This window comes from Chelonia mydas, chromosome 5, assembly GCF_015237465.2.
Source record: "Chelonia mydas isolate rCheMyd1 chromosome 5, rCheMyd1.pri.v2, whole genome shotgun sequence".
NCBI lineage: Eukaryota > Metazoa > Chordata > Testudines > Cheloniidae > Chelonia > Chelonia mydas.
This window is the reverse complement of record NC_051245.2, coordinates 76,685,992-76,699,521: the sequence shown is the minus strand read 5'-3', so window position 1 is coordinate 76,699,521 and position 13,530 is coordinate 76,685,992. Positions and strand designations below refer to the sequence as shown.

Here is a 13,530-nt window from a genome sequence, read left to right as displayed (position 1 = left end):
CCCCCCCCCCCACATTAAAAACACTTTAAAAAAAATGTTTAACACTATTATAAATACTGGAGGTGAAGTGGGGTTTGGGGTGGAGGCTGACCCGTAATAAACTTGTGACCTCCTAAGAGGTCACGACCCCCAGTTTGAGAACTCCTGGACTACAGTCAGGTACTTTTTCACTCAGCCAATCATTTATTTTGAAGTATCTTTAATATTAATGTTCCATGTCCTAGGACATATACTGACATGCTATAAAAGTATTTTCCCCATAAAACTGTGTTTACATACGAAAACTAAGTTTATTCTTAACTACTGAGATGAGACTTGCTACCTCCATAATTTATTCCTACAAATTTCTTGTCTTTAAAACAAGATTTTTTTTGGTAGAAATGTACATAGCGTGCCTGGATTAGAAGGGATCATAAGGAATTTACCATCTGAAGGTGTGTCATAAATATAAAAGGAAGGGTAAACACCTTTAAATCCCTCCTGGCCAGAGGAAAAACCCTTTCACCTGTAAAGGGTTAAGAAGCTAAGATAACCTCGCTGGCACCTGACTAAAATGACCAATGAGGAGACAAGATACTTTCAAAGCTGGAAGGGGGGAAACAAAGAGTCCTCTCTGTCCCTGTGATGCTTTTGCTGGGACCATTGCAGGAATGCAGGTCAGAATTCCTTTAAAGAGTTAGTAAGCAATCTAGTTAGACACGCGTTAGATTCTTTGTTTAAATGGCTGATAAAATAAGTTGTGCTGAATGGAATGTATATTCCTGTTTGTGTGTCTTTTTGTATCTCAAGGTTTTGCCTAGAGGAATTCTCTATGTTTTGAATCTGACTATTCTGTAAGGTATTTCCCTTCCTGATTTTACAGAGGTTTTTCTTTTACTTTTTCTTTAATTAAAATTCTCCGTTAAGAACCTGATTGCTTTTTCATTGTTCTTAAGTTCCAAGGGTTTGGGTCTGTGTTCACCTATGCAAATTGTTGAGGATTTTTATCAAGCCTTCCCCAGGAAAGGGGGTGTAGTGCTTGGGGGGATATTTTGGGGGGGGAGACATTTTCAAGTGGGCACTTGCCCTGTTATTTTTGTGAGATGCTTGGTGGTGGCAGCATAAATTTTGAAGGACAAAAGGTAAAAAGTTTGTACCTTGGGGAAGTTTTAACCTAAGCTAGTAAGAATAAGCTTAGGGGGGTCTTTCATGCAGGTCCCCACATCTGTACCATAGAGTTCAGAGTGGGGAAGGAACCTTGACAAGGTGTGACAATGATTTCCACTTTCAGTAATCTGACTATGGCTTCCCTAAGGTTGTAGTAAAAAACTTATGAAAACAGCCACATTTTACTATATTTGTGTTATTAAACATTGCATTGGAGTAGTTTTGTGAAAGCCCCTGGTTAAAAAATTGTCCTTTGGTCACCATGAAGAAGAATCTTTTACTAGAAATCATATGTCTATGTCTCTTTTTCTTGAAATGATAACCATGAAAAAGCAAACTGAAGTAGACATTTACATGGGTTGAAGGAAATCTGTAGCGCTTTATAACAGCCCATAACATTTTGGCAGCAAGAAGCTGGAGATCTGACACCCAAAACGTAAAAATAAATCAATTAAGTTTGTGGTCCTTCCCAAGTACTAACTCTCTAGTCCACTGCAAAATCCTGGGGATAGTTTTATGCACAGTGGAATGACCACCACAAGAATCAGTTATACTGGAGAAGAGGGAGGTGTACAAAAAGTTATTTCACAAGTCCACCCCAAACTGCTACATTTATTAACACTTATTAACATTTTCAGTTCTTTCTGTGGCTGAGACTAAGAGAATCATGGAAATGTAGGACTGGAAAGGACCTCGAGAGCTCAAGTCCAGCTCCCCATGCTGAGTCGGGACCAAGTAAACCTGGATCATACCTGACAGGTGATTGCTCAACCTATTTTTAAAAATCTCCAAAGATGCGGATTCCACACTTCCCTTGGAGGCCTACTTCAATGCTTAACTACTCTTTTAAAGTTTTTCCAAATAGCCTAAGTCTCCCTTGCTGCACATTACTTCTCATCCTCTCTCCTCTGGACATGGCAAACAATTGATTACCCTCCTCTTTATAACAGCCCTTAACATATTTGAAGACTGTTAGCAGTTTCCCCTCAGTCTTCTTTTCTCAAGGCTAAACATGCCCTTTTTTAACCTTTCTTCATAGGTCAGGTTTTATAACACTTTTATCATTTTTTGTTGCTCTCCTATGAGTTCTCTGCAATTAATGTCCATATCTTTCCTAAAGTGCAGTACCCATAATAGGACACAGTACTCCAGCTCAGGCCTGATCATTGTGGAGTAGAGTCAGTGGGACAATTACCTCATGTTTTATATATGACACTGCTGTTAATACATCCCAGAAAGATAAAAACTTTTTTCACAACCGCATCATATTGTTTACTCCTATTCCAACTGTGAGCCACTATAAAACCCTAGATCTTTTTCTACAGTTCTACCACTTAGCTAGTTATTACCCATTTTGTAATTGTGCCTTTGATTTTTCCTTCATAAGTATAGTGTTTGCACTTGTCTTTATTCAAATTATCTTATTGATTTCAGACAAGTTCTCCAATTTGTCAATTTGAACCCTAGTCCGGTCATCCAAAGCGCTTGCAATCCCTCCAAATTTGGTGCCACCCCAAAATTTTATAAATATAGTCTCCACTCCATTGTCCAAGTCATTAATGAAAATACTGAACAGTAACAGATGCAGGACTGACCCCTGCAGGATCCGACTGGATACATCCTCCTAGTTTGACAGCAAACCACTGAATCTTTGAATAGTCTTTCAACCAGTTATGCACCCAACTTATAATCATTTCATCTAGATGACATTCTCATAAGCAAACTAGGAAAGTGTGATGTGGGACTGCGTCAAAAGCCTTACTAAAATCAAGATATATCACCCTACTGCTTCCTCCCTGCCCCATCTACTAGGCCAGAGATCCTGTCAAAGAAGGAAATAAGGTTGATTTGACATTATTTGACAAATCCATATTGGCTATTCCTTATAACCCTGGTAGCTTTTAGGTGCTTACAAATTGATTGTTTAATCATTTGTTCCAGCATCTTTCCAAGCACTGAAGTTAGGCCAACTGATCTATAATTCCTTAGGTCCATTTCATTTCCCTTTTTAGAGACGGGTACTATATTTGCCCTAAAGCAGTCATCTAAGACCTCACCCTTCCCTCACCCCCTCTGAGTTCTCAAAGATAATTGCTAACAGTTGCAAGATTGCTTCAGCTAGTTCTTTAAGTACCCTATGATGAATTTTTATCAGGCACTATTGACTTAGATGCATCTAACTTATCTAAATATTCTTTAATCTGTTCTTTGCCTAATTTGGCTTGTATTGTATGTCCCTTGCTAGGTGTGACTAATTTTGTGCCACAGACTTTCTGATTTTGTCCCTACATGCTTCTGCAATTCTTTTGTATTCTTCCTTAGCAATTTGCCCATGTTTCCACTTTTTGTAGGGTTTTTTTTTTTTTTTAATTTTCAGGTCAAAAAGAGTTGATGGGGCCAAACTGATCTCTAATAATTCTTCCTCTCTTTCATCAGAATAGTTGGCAGTTGTGCATTTAATATTGTTTCCCTGAGAAACTGCCAGCTCTCCAGAACATTTTTTCCCCCTTAGATATTCTTCCCAGAAGACCCTACCTACTAGTTCTCTGAGTTTGTTAAAATCTGCTTCTTTGAAGTCCATTGTCCTTATTCTGCTGCTCTCACTCCTTCCTTTCCTTAGAATCATGAAGTGTGTCAATCATGATCACTTTCCCCCAAATTGCCTTTCACCTTCAGATTCGCTACCAATTTCTTCCTGCTGGTCAAAAATTAAGTCTAAAATGGCTGTCCCCCGATTCCTCCCCCCACTTTCTGAAATGAGACGCTGCCCCTAATACATTCCAAGAATTTATCAGATCCTTATACTTTTCTAACAGATGTCTGGGTAGTTAAATCCACCCGTTAATGCCAGGTCTTACATTTTGGATATTTCTATTTGTTCTGGAAATGCCTCCTCCTCCTCCTCATTTGGTGGTCTACAGCAGACTCCCTACTATGACGTCGTCCTTATTTTTCCCCTTTTAACTTTATCAACAGACATTCAACTGGTCTGCTTCAACTCATTCTGGACCTCAGATCAAGTGTACCGTATATACTCGTTCATTAGCTCGTTCGTTTCTAAGCTGACCCCCCAAGATGGACAGGTAAAAGTAGTAAAAACTGTATGACCCTTTCATAAGCCAACCCTATATTTCATGGGTTGGCAAACTTTGGCTCCCAGCCCGCCAGGGTAAGCCGCTGGCGGGTTGGGACATTTTGTTTACCTGGCTCACCACTTCCCACAGCTCCCATTGGCTGGGAACGGTGAACCGCAGCCACAGGGAACTGAGGGGCTCCATGCCTTCAGACGCTCCATGTAAACAAAATGACAATGTATTAGATATTCAATTCAATGATTTCGTAGTGTTTAAAATAATCACATCTTGGTGTAGACCCGTTTATAAGCTGACCCCCGCTCTTTGATGCGTCACTTTTTTACCAAAAATATTTGGCTTATGAACAAGTATATATGGTATATATTCTCAAACTATACTATAATATCTCTTTCCTTTTTCCCCTCCCTGTCCTTCCTGAACAAGCTATATCCCTCTATACCAACAGTCCAGTCATGAGACCGCCAAGTCTCAGTGATACCAATTAAATCATAATTTAGCTTATGCATTAATACTTCCAGTTCTTCCTGTTTACTCACCAGACTCCTTGCATTTGTGCCTAGACAACTAAGATGTTGAGCAGATTCTCCCACTGTTTTCCCTCTTGTTGCTCCTACAGCCAGGTCTTTCCCAGACCTGTAATTTGCCAGGTCTTTCCCAGAATCTACCCCTTTTTTATACTTACCCGTAGGCCTTTGTCACCTTGTTCCTTTGAACCTAGTTTAAAACCCTCCTCATCAAGTTCATGAGTCAGTGTCCAAAGATGGCTTTCCCCTTCTTGGTCACATGGATCCCATATCTTCCCAGCCGTCCTCCTTTCCAGAACAGCATCCCATGGCTGAAGAAGCCTAAGCTGAATGCTGCTCACTCAGGCAGCTATCATGGCATGTGGACCCCTAACACTGCAGTCGCAACTGCCACCAGGGGAATGCCCGCTCTGCACCAGTGACCAGTACTGCTAAGAGCACACGCTTCCCCCTTCCAGTTGCAAAGAAAAACAGGCAAGGTCATACTCTCCAACTAGCCCCCTGAAGGACCAAAAGAAACCTATTTCCCTACTGGCCACTTCGCTAGGCACCAGAAGGGACCCGTTTTCGATCCACTCATCCTCTCTATAGCCAATAGGTCAGGCAACTTAAAATTTTTCCTGTCAATTACTGGTTATCAATTAATTGCTTACTGATGGACAAATTATTGATCATTCACTTATCTACACTAGCCTTTTAAAATACAAATAGACAAGCTAAACATTCCATTAAGACATTAAGTGGAAGAAAAACACTCAGCTGTTTAACAGTTTCAAACTATGTTTATTCCTATTATTCAGAATGTTTTTAATTTTTAATAGAGAAGTGGGAGGATATTAATTCCTATTATAAGCAAGGTCCTTTTGGGTAATAAACAAGATATTTAACCAAAGGATTTCAGGAACATGTTCAAAAAATGAGCATATCTGCTACATAGTATTTAACAGCAATCTAGCTGAAGGTAGCTTTTAACAACATGTAGTGTCAAATCTATAAATAAACTACTGCCTCTCAACTGAGGAAGGATTTTCACAATTGAGAATTTTTTTTAAATCCCAGTAAAGGGATATCAGCTAAACACAAACAGTAAGCAGTAATTAATGTATAGGAGGCAACATGTATATAGTAAAGAAATGAGTTATGCCACTCATCTTGTAGCTTTTCCCATGAAACTATCCTGCTGTATGCCTTATACGGTATTAGACAAAAATTACATTAAAAGAACATTAAGGCTATAAAGTCGAATGCTCAAATGCCAAAATTAAGGTCATCTGTACAACTTTACTTCAGTCCGCTTGCACATACGCATGACAGACTTTGCCAACAATCATGTAGGATGTGTCCAGCTGAACCAGGGAGAATACTTAACTCTGCTGGGTCTTACTCTAGTGCCTTAAACATAAAAGACAACATTCCTTTCTACTTGCAACCCTCTATCTCATTCACTGTCCATCTTGTGCACAGAATGAAACAGGGATCCGATAGAACAAATAGTGTAATCATGTAATATTAAAGACAATACTGTAATGCATGTGAACAAAGGGTCTGAATTAAGACTGAATGGCAGACTTCATTCTCTTAACATATTCTTTTCTGTAAGATGACAGAGTGGAACACCTTTTTACCAAAGCCATTAGCAGAAGCCTATATGTATAGCATGTCAAATTTGCAGAAGTTATGAACAAACTAACCCAGTGGCTGCTCCACAGATCTTTGTATGCTGTGTAAGATATTCCAGCCCAGGAAGCTATTACCACTCTAAGGTTATGTCTCCACCATGAGTTAGGGATGTGATTCCCTGCTCAAGCAGACATACTCCTGCTTACTTACAGCTGATCCAGCATGCTAAAAATAGCAGCGTACCCATGGTAGCATGGGCAGTCGCAACATGTGCTAGCATCCCCGAGCACAAACCCACCTGAACCCAGTGGGTATACACGGGGCGGCTAGCACAGTGACACAGCTCCCACTGCCTGTGCTTTCGCAGCTACACTATTATTCTTAGAATGCTATCTCAGATGAAAGCTAGCACCATTATGTCTATGAGCTGGGACTCTCACCCCTAGTTTGTAGCGTAGATGTAGCCTAAGACTAGGCTGTCAGGTTTAATGCTGAGGAGATTCTCAGACTTTTAAGCCTCATGAATACACCATCTCAACCATCTTGAAATAGATTTTTAAGTACTTTTGCTCACGTGCTGGGTAATAAAGAACAAACAGAAGGTTGGAATGCATTCTCAGGGTTCTGCAGACACCCAAGATTAAGCCAGGGATCATTGTTCCCTCTAAGCTGTGCGTGTGCACACACAGATCCTAAATCCCGCGCACACAGCAAAACACAGCATGCACAAAAATTTGCACAGAAGCACAACAATTTGCACAGAAGAAATTTTTTGCGCACATGGCCTGTCAAAAATTAGAGGGAACATTGCCAGGGATGGAATCAAATGGTTTGAGACAAAAGAGGGGTGCACAACTTCTTGGATTCTATGCAAAATATATTAAACACAAGGTCACCTTTTCACCGGTACTCGACGGAGAGCAGATGTTATTGCTATCAGACAGGCCACATGAAGAGAAATGCAAGCAAGCTTTTCTGAGAGGTTTGAATAGGGGTCCAGTTAGGGCATTAAGAACCAAGCTGAAGTTCCATGGAGGAACTCAATGAATCCAGGAGTGGGAGAGAGAGGTTGGGAAACAGAGACTAATGATGCAACTCTGAAAAAGAATCTGATACCTGCATTCAATTAAACCCTTCTGCATGCAGCACTCAATATACAAAATTAGCATAGCTACTTGACATGTTAAGGGGGAAACTATGACAACTGTGTTCAGGCAATCTAACATCTGAGATGTAGAAGTCTACTGTGAAACATGAAATTTTCTGAACCATTGTTCGAACTTCATATTCTGAGGAAAGAAAAATTGGTAGAAACTTTTTTACACATGACAAGAGACAACACCCTCTAAATATACTATTTTCCTACTCGTGCAAGTCCCTCAAAAACCAGGAAGGTAGTCTGGCTGATAATTTGATCAGAGACAGCAGATCTTGCTTTAGAGAGTTTGTGAAGTTGCATAAGCCATGTTGAAAATACCAGAAAACCAAGGCATCCTTAGCCAAAACAGAACTACTGAAGTCACCATTGTCTTTTCATTCCAGGTCTTCTGGATGACTCTTGGTAGTTGTGACAGAGGCTCCTCAGAAAAGGGTCCCCCGTTTTGTGCAAAAACCTCTCATCTCAGACCTAACAAACTCACTACACCAAATGCGTTGTGCAGGATATTTATCCGTAAAGAGTAGCATGTAAAGCTGTGGTGGGCAACCTGCGGCCTGCGGGCTGCATGCGGCCCATCAGGGTAATCCGATTGCAAGCCGCGAGACATTTTGCTGACGTTGACCATCCGCAAGCACAGCCTCCTGCAGCTCCCAATGTCTGCGATTCTCTGTTCCCGGCCAATGGGAGCTGCGGGAAGCGTCAGCCAGCACACTCCTGCAGCCGTGCCTGCGGACGGTCAAAGTCAGCAAAATGTCTCGCGGCCCGCAATCAGATTACCCTGATAGGCCGCATGTGGCCACGGGCCACAGGTTGCCCATCACTGATGTAAGGTATATAGTTTATATAGGTATATAGTATAGTAAGGAAGTATCTTAAAGGTCTTCAAGTAAAAGTTAGTCACTGGGGGATAATGTATTTTGGTAATAGCTCATTCACACAGAAGGAAGTTGTCACTCCTCTCTGTTTAGCCAGTGATTTAATGCAAGGCTCAGTTGTCTAACCTTGCTCCATCTCAAGACTATGAACGGAAAAAACTATCACAGGCAACTGCAAACAAGCAAAGCCACAAGACAGTAAAAAAAGGAACATTACAGACAGAAGTTCGCCTTGTCTATGAAAAAAAGACTGTTTCCGTATAAAAGGAGGGAGGAAAGATTTACTCTGAGGAGATGTCTTGCAGGATCAGGTATATTCTCACAAAAAACTGGTTCCTCGTTCCTGAGAAGACAGCCAGCTGTACAACTGATCTTCTGGGGTGAGGGGTAGGGAGAACCTGGTTTATTAGACAGCAAAGGTGACTATTAATCAGTGTAAACCCAGGTTTAAGTTTTATTATTTTGTTTTATATTTTAACTATTTGTTACCACCACTCTTCTGTTCCTAGTTAACTTTCTATTCTTTCTTTAATAAAGCTACTTTTGTTTTATTATAAGTGCTTGAAAATGCTATATGGTTTACAGGACCAGTGCTTTAAGGTAAAACTAACAGACTGGGGCACACTGCTCCTTTGGGGGCAGAGGAGCTGGGATTTCTGAAAGTAGCCAGGATATCATAGGGGAACAACCGAAAGGGACTTGGGGACCAAAGGGCACCTATTGTTAACCTGCAAAAGCAAACACAGGGCTCATGTAGCCCAGAGGAGAGTACTTGAGCGACTAAAAGACTGGTGGTGTTAGGAAGTTGATATCTAGCTAAACATAGGCAAGACTCCCTCAGGCTGGAGGTGGGAGGCTATAAGGGGACTCATAGTACTGGCTGCCCTGAGATTGATCACAGTAGTACAGGGAAAGGAGGAAAAGTTACACAGACCTTTCGGCCACCTCTGGGGAGAGCATTTTTATCTGGTCCTTGGATCCCTCTTTACAGAAATATGCGGTAATCCCGTGATTGATGGGTGATGCAGATATGACCATCTTTGGAGCATCAAACATGCTCACCAAGAGCTAACATACCTCTGGATGAAGACTCCACTCTCCCTCACCTAGTTCTTCTCTGCTGAGTCAGTTGGCAACAATCTTTCTCCTTCTCTGGATATGTAAAGCATGGATGGACTTAACATTCTGCTCCATCTGAGATATCAGAAGACAAGTCTCCCATTGTAGGGATGATTATCTCATTCCACCCTGCTTGATAACATGGGCTGTGACACTGGTGTTGTCCGTCAATCAAAATTTGAATTTTTTACCCCTAGAAAGAATGTGTGGAGTCCATACCATACTGTTTTGAGTTCTAACCAGCTTATACTACATTTTGTTTCCTGATTTTTCCAAGTAACATGAATTGATCTCATGTCATGTGTGAGCTCTCCATCCTGAAAGTCTGGCATTAAAGATGAACACGAATGTGTCTGGTTCAGCTATCAAACTAGTGCTTGAAGGGACTACAGTTAAGCCACCATCTGAGAGAAGCTACTATATTTAGTGGAAGGCAAACTTTCTTGTTCAAATGGAAGACGGCAGAAAAAATTAAAAGGTCTTGTGTGAACTTAAGTACACTGCAGCTTATCATGCACAATACTATCATTCCCAGCAGTTATAAAGTGGACACAGACTTCACTGCAGTTGACAAACCACTTGGTCAAAGACAATTTTTTTCTGTCTCTCTTAAGAAATGAAGACTTTGTTGCTCATGTTAATTTCCACTTCCACACTATATATCTGCTGAATTGGATTTTCCCAAATTTAGCATGAAATCACACTCATCCACAATCCAGATTATTCTTGACCTGTCCCGTATCACTTTGTATCTGGATAAGGCCCTCAAATAATGTAACCAAGGAAGGGGGGGGGGAAGGAGGGGACATGGACACTTTGTTCCGGTGCAGCTTTTAGGACAACCAATACCTACACAGACATGTAAAACATTTTGTTTCTTATACTTTCAGAAACAAAATGTTGGTATATCTGCTATATTGGATGGGTACCAATATTATCTTAATGGGCAACTCAACACTTCCAGTGTTAAAATTTAGAATTTATAAATAAGTAATCTAGGTTTTAAAAAATATTTTATATATTTGGGTGCTGACTAGCCACCTCCTTTTCTAGAAAAAAGCCTCACCCATCTTTCCAGAAAAAGGCCCTTGATGAGAACTGCTATTCTCAGTTATAAAGCAATTAGGAGCACCTGTAGGCACAAAGGTGAAGTACAAGCTGCCTGAAGAAAAGAGTAAATGGGCTACTGTGAAACTAGGGAAACATCTGTGCCTCACACCCTCAATATAATTTGGCTGTTTAGAGAATCTGGTGTTAGGTAGAAGTACATACCCACAGGCCATATTCATGGTCACAGTCCAGCGGGTGGTGTCCAAACTGGGACAGCCTGTCTAACAGTCAGCAAGAGTGGGAAAAGTCTGGTATGTTGATTGCCAGGCAGCAAAAAAAGAATATGTGTTGGCTGAGTATACTGTATTTCTGACGACTATACACTCACATTATTCTTGAATGGAATTTGGAATTTTATCCAGATGTTGGAGAATATGGAGTGGTGACATTTGTAAGTAACATTAGTGACCAGGACAGCCAGTTCTGAAACCATGTTCTACATGTGTATCTATATCAATCTACAGGATCCAGTTGAGACAGGCCTCAAGCTGAGTCTTCTCTTCAATTCAGTAGTAGAAGAACAGTCTCTCTGGGTTCTTGCACGGGGTTTTACCATCATAAAACATGCATCTTCCAGGTTAGCTTTCTATTGCAAAGGCCAAGCAGAGTCTTTCACAGAGTCTTCAAGCTCCTCTCCTTTCTCTGGTTATAGGAAACTGCTTGGTATAGATTTTTTATGTTAGTGGTACGAGATGAGGGTAGTGGTTGTAAATATCATTCCAAATACAGTGGGAAACTTAGCTAAAGGCAAGGTCTTGAAGTATAACCTCAATGTAAGACAACTCTGGATTAGTTTCACCTCGAAGTTTGTTCCACAGCCTTGAATGTTTTGTCACAGGTTCTCACATGCTTCATCCTGGGTTTTTTCCAGAGGAGCTGAACTGTCTTGATAGTTCATAGATGGAGATTTGTTCTGTAATATAGCGAGGAACAGACATATAAAAGGCTTTGAAAATCAGAACCAAGGCTTTGAACTTGCAGTGTAAAGGGACTGGGAGCTGGTAGAGACATCAGAGTTTGGGGTGATGTGCTCAAGGTAGTTTAGCCCGTTGAGGCAGCAGGAAGCAGGAACCCTTACATGGTTCTCCCTTTCAGCTTCAGGTACAGTGAATTCTAATAATCCAGCCTGGATGTGATAAATACGTAGACCTTTGTAACCAGATCCTCAAATGAGATAATGGACTAAAATTTCCCAGCAAGCTGGAGGTTCAAAAAAAGGCTAATCACTGATGATACCCAAACACAATGGCTCATTAATGAGCTTATCGGGACCACAAGGTTTTTCACCTCTTTGACAAATGTGGTGCATATGCCCAGTGGATGGGAAGGACAATATCCAAATTATCTCTAAGCATCATCTCCTCTTCCAACCAGCATCACACTGGTATTGCCTAGAACGAGTATGAGCCAGCTGCTCTTCATCCAGAAGCTAGTCTCTTGTAGGCACTGCAACATGTTAGTGGTGATGGTTGCATCTGGGGAAAATGAAACATACTACCAGGGCTATGTCCAGTGTTACATCCTGGTTTGAAGCCCAATTCATATCATTCACAATGTTTGAATTTATTACAGGTTTCATGAGCTTGGTGTGTGGGGAAAGAGAAAAAAATGTTGGCTGCCTAAGAAGCTTTCAGAAAGAAAGGCCTTGGGTCCTAGCTTGCACAATTCCTCCTTTAATACAGAGACTCCTCACTTAACATTGTGGTTATGTTCCTGAAAAATGCAACTTTAAGTGAAACGCTGTTAAACTAATCCAATTTCCCCATAAGAATTAATATAAACGGGGGGGTTAGGTTCCAGGGAAATTTTTTTCACCAGACAAAAGACTATATTATAGATAGATAGATAGATAGATAGATAGATAGATAGATAGATAGATAGATAGACACACACACACACACAGAGTATACGTTTTAAACAAACAATTGAATACTATACACAGCAATGATGATTGTGAAGCTTGGTTGAGGTGGTGGAGTCAGAGGGTGGGATATTTCCCAGGGAATGCCTTACTGGTAAATCATGAACTAGCGATCTGCTGAGCCCTCGAAGATTAACACATTGTTGTTAATGTAGCCTCACACTCTACAAGGCAGCACAAATGGAAGGAGGGTAGAAAGCATGGCAGACAGAGACACACACCATGTGTGTGTGTGTATATATATGAGAGAGAGAGAAAGAGAGATGTGCATTACCCCTTTAAGTATGCTGACCGCACTCTAAGTACATTGCCTTTTTAAGTAGATCAGAAAGTTGAGACAGCAGCTGCTGCCAGCAAGCTCCCTCCATCCTAAGCCCTGTCGTGTCCCCCCGCCTCCTTTTATGGAGATGGAGTAAGCGGGAGGCACGAGCAGGGGGGAGGGGGACACCCTGACATTAGCCCCCTCCTCCCCGCACAGCAAGCAGGAGGCTCCCAGGAGCAGCTCCAAGGCAGAGGGCAGGAGCAGCACATGGCAGTGGTGGGATAGACAGCTGAACTGCAGGAAATTGATAGCCTGCTGGGCAGCTGCCACACAGAGAACTTAGGGGAGCGGGGAGCTGACATGGGGGCTGCTGGTCCACCCTGGTTCCAAGCCCCCACCAGCTAGCTCCAACGGGCTGCTCTTCCTGCAAGCAGCGGACAAAGCAGGTGGCTGCCAAACAATGTTATAAGGGAGCATTGCACAACTTTAAACGAGCATGTTCTTTAATTGATCAGCAACATAACAACAAAATAACATTAACCGGGACGACTTTAAGTGAGGAGTTACTGTACACCAAGATGAGAACAGATTTCCAAGGTTCAGGGTCACAAAGACAACCTGCCTGAACAGTGATGGATGGTGCTCATATCATCCATACATATACGACATGCACTGAGAAAAATGTAATATGCACTGATT

The 13,530-nt window shown here is 41.4% G+C and overlaps 1 protein-coding gene across 15 annotated transcripts in view; it reads right to left on the bottom strand.

The window, feature by feature from the left end:
• The window catches only part of CSNK1G3 (casein kinase 1 gamma 3), a 167,661-nt gene that overhangs the window by 78,492 nt on the left and 75,639 nt on the right, over positions 1-13,530 (bottom strand). Inside the window, exon 6 of one of the 15 annotated variants that reach the window (XM_043547577.1) lies at positions 1,501-1,577. The exons of the other annotated variants lie outside the window; for them this stretch is intronic. Within the exon in view, the coding sequence (XP_043403512.1) occupies positions 1,501-1,577 (77 nt within the window). The remainder of the gene's footprint in view (positions 1-1,500; positions 1,578-13,530) is intronic. 15 annotated transcript variants of the gene reach the window in all.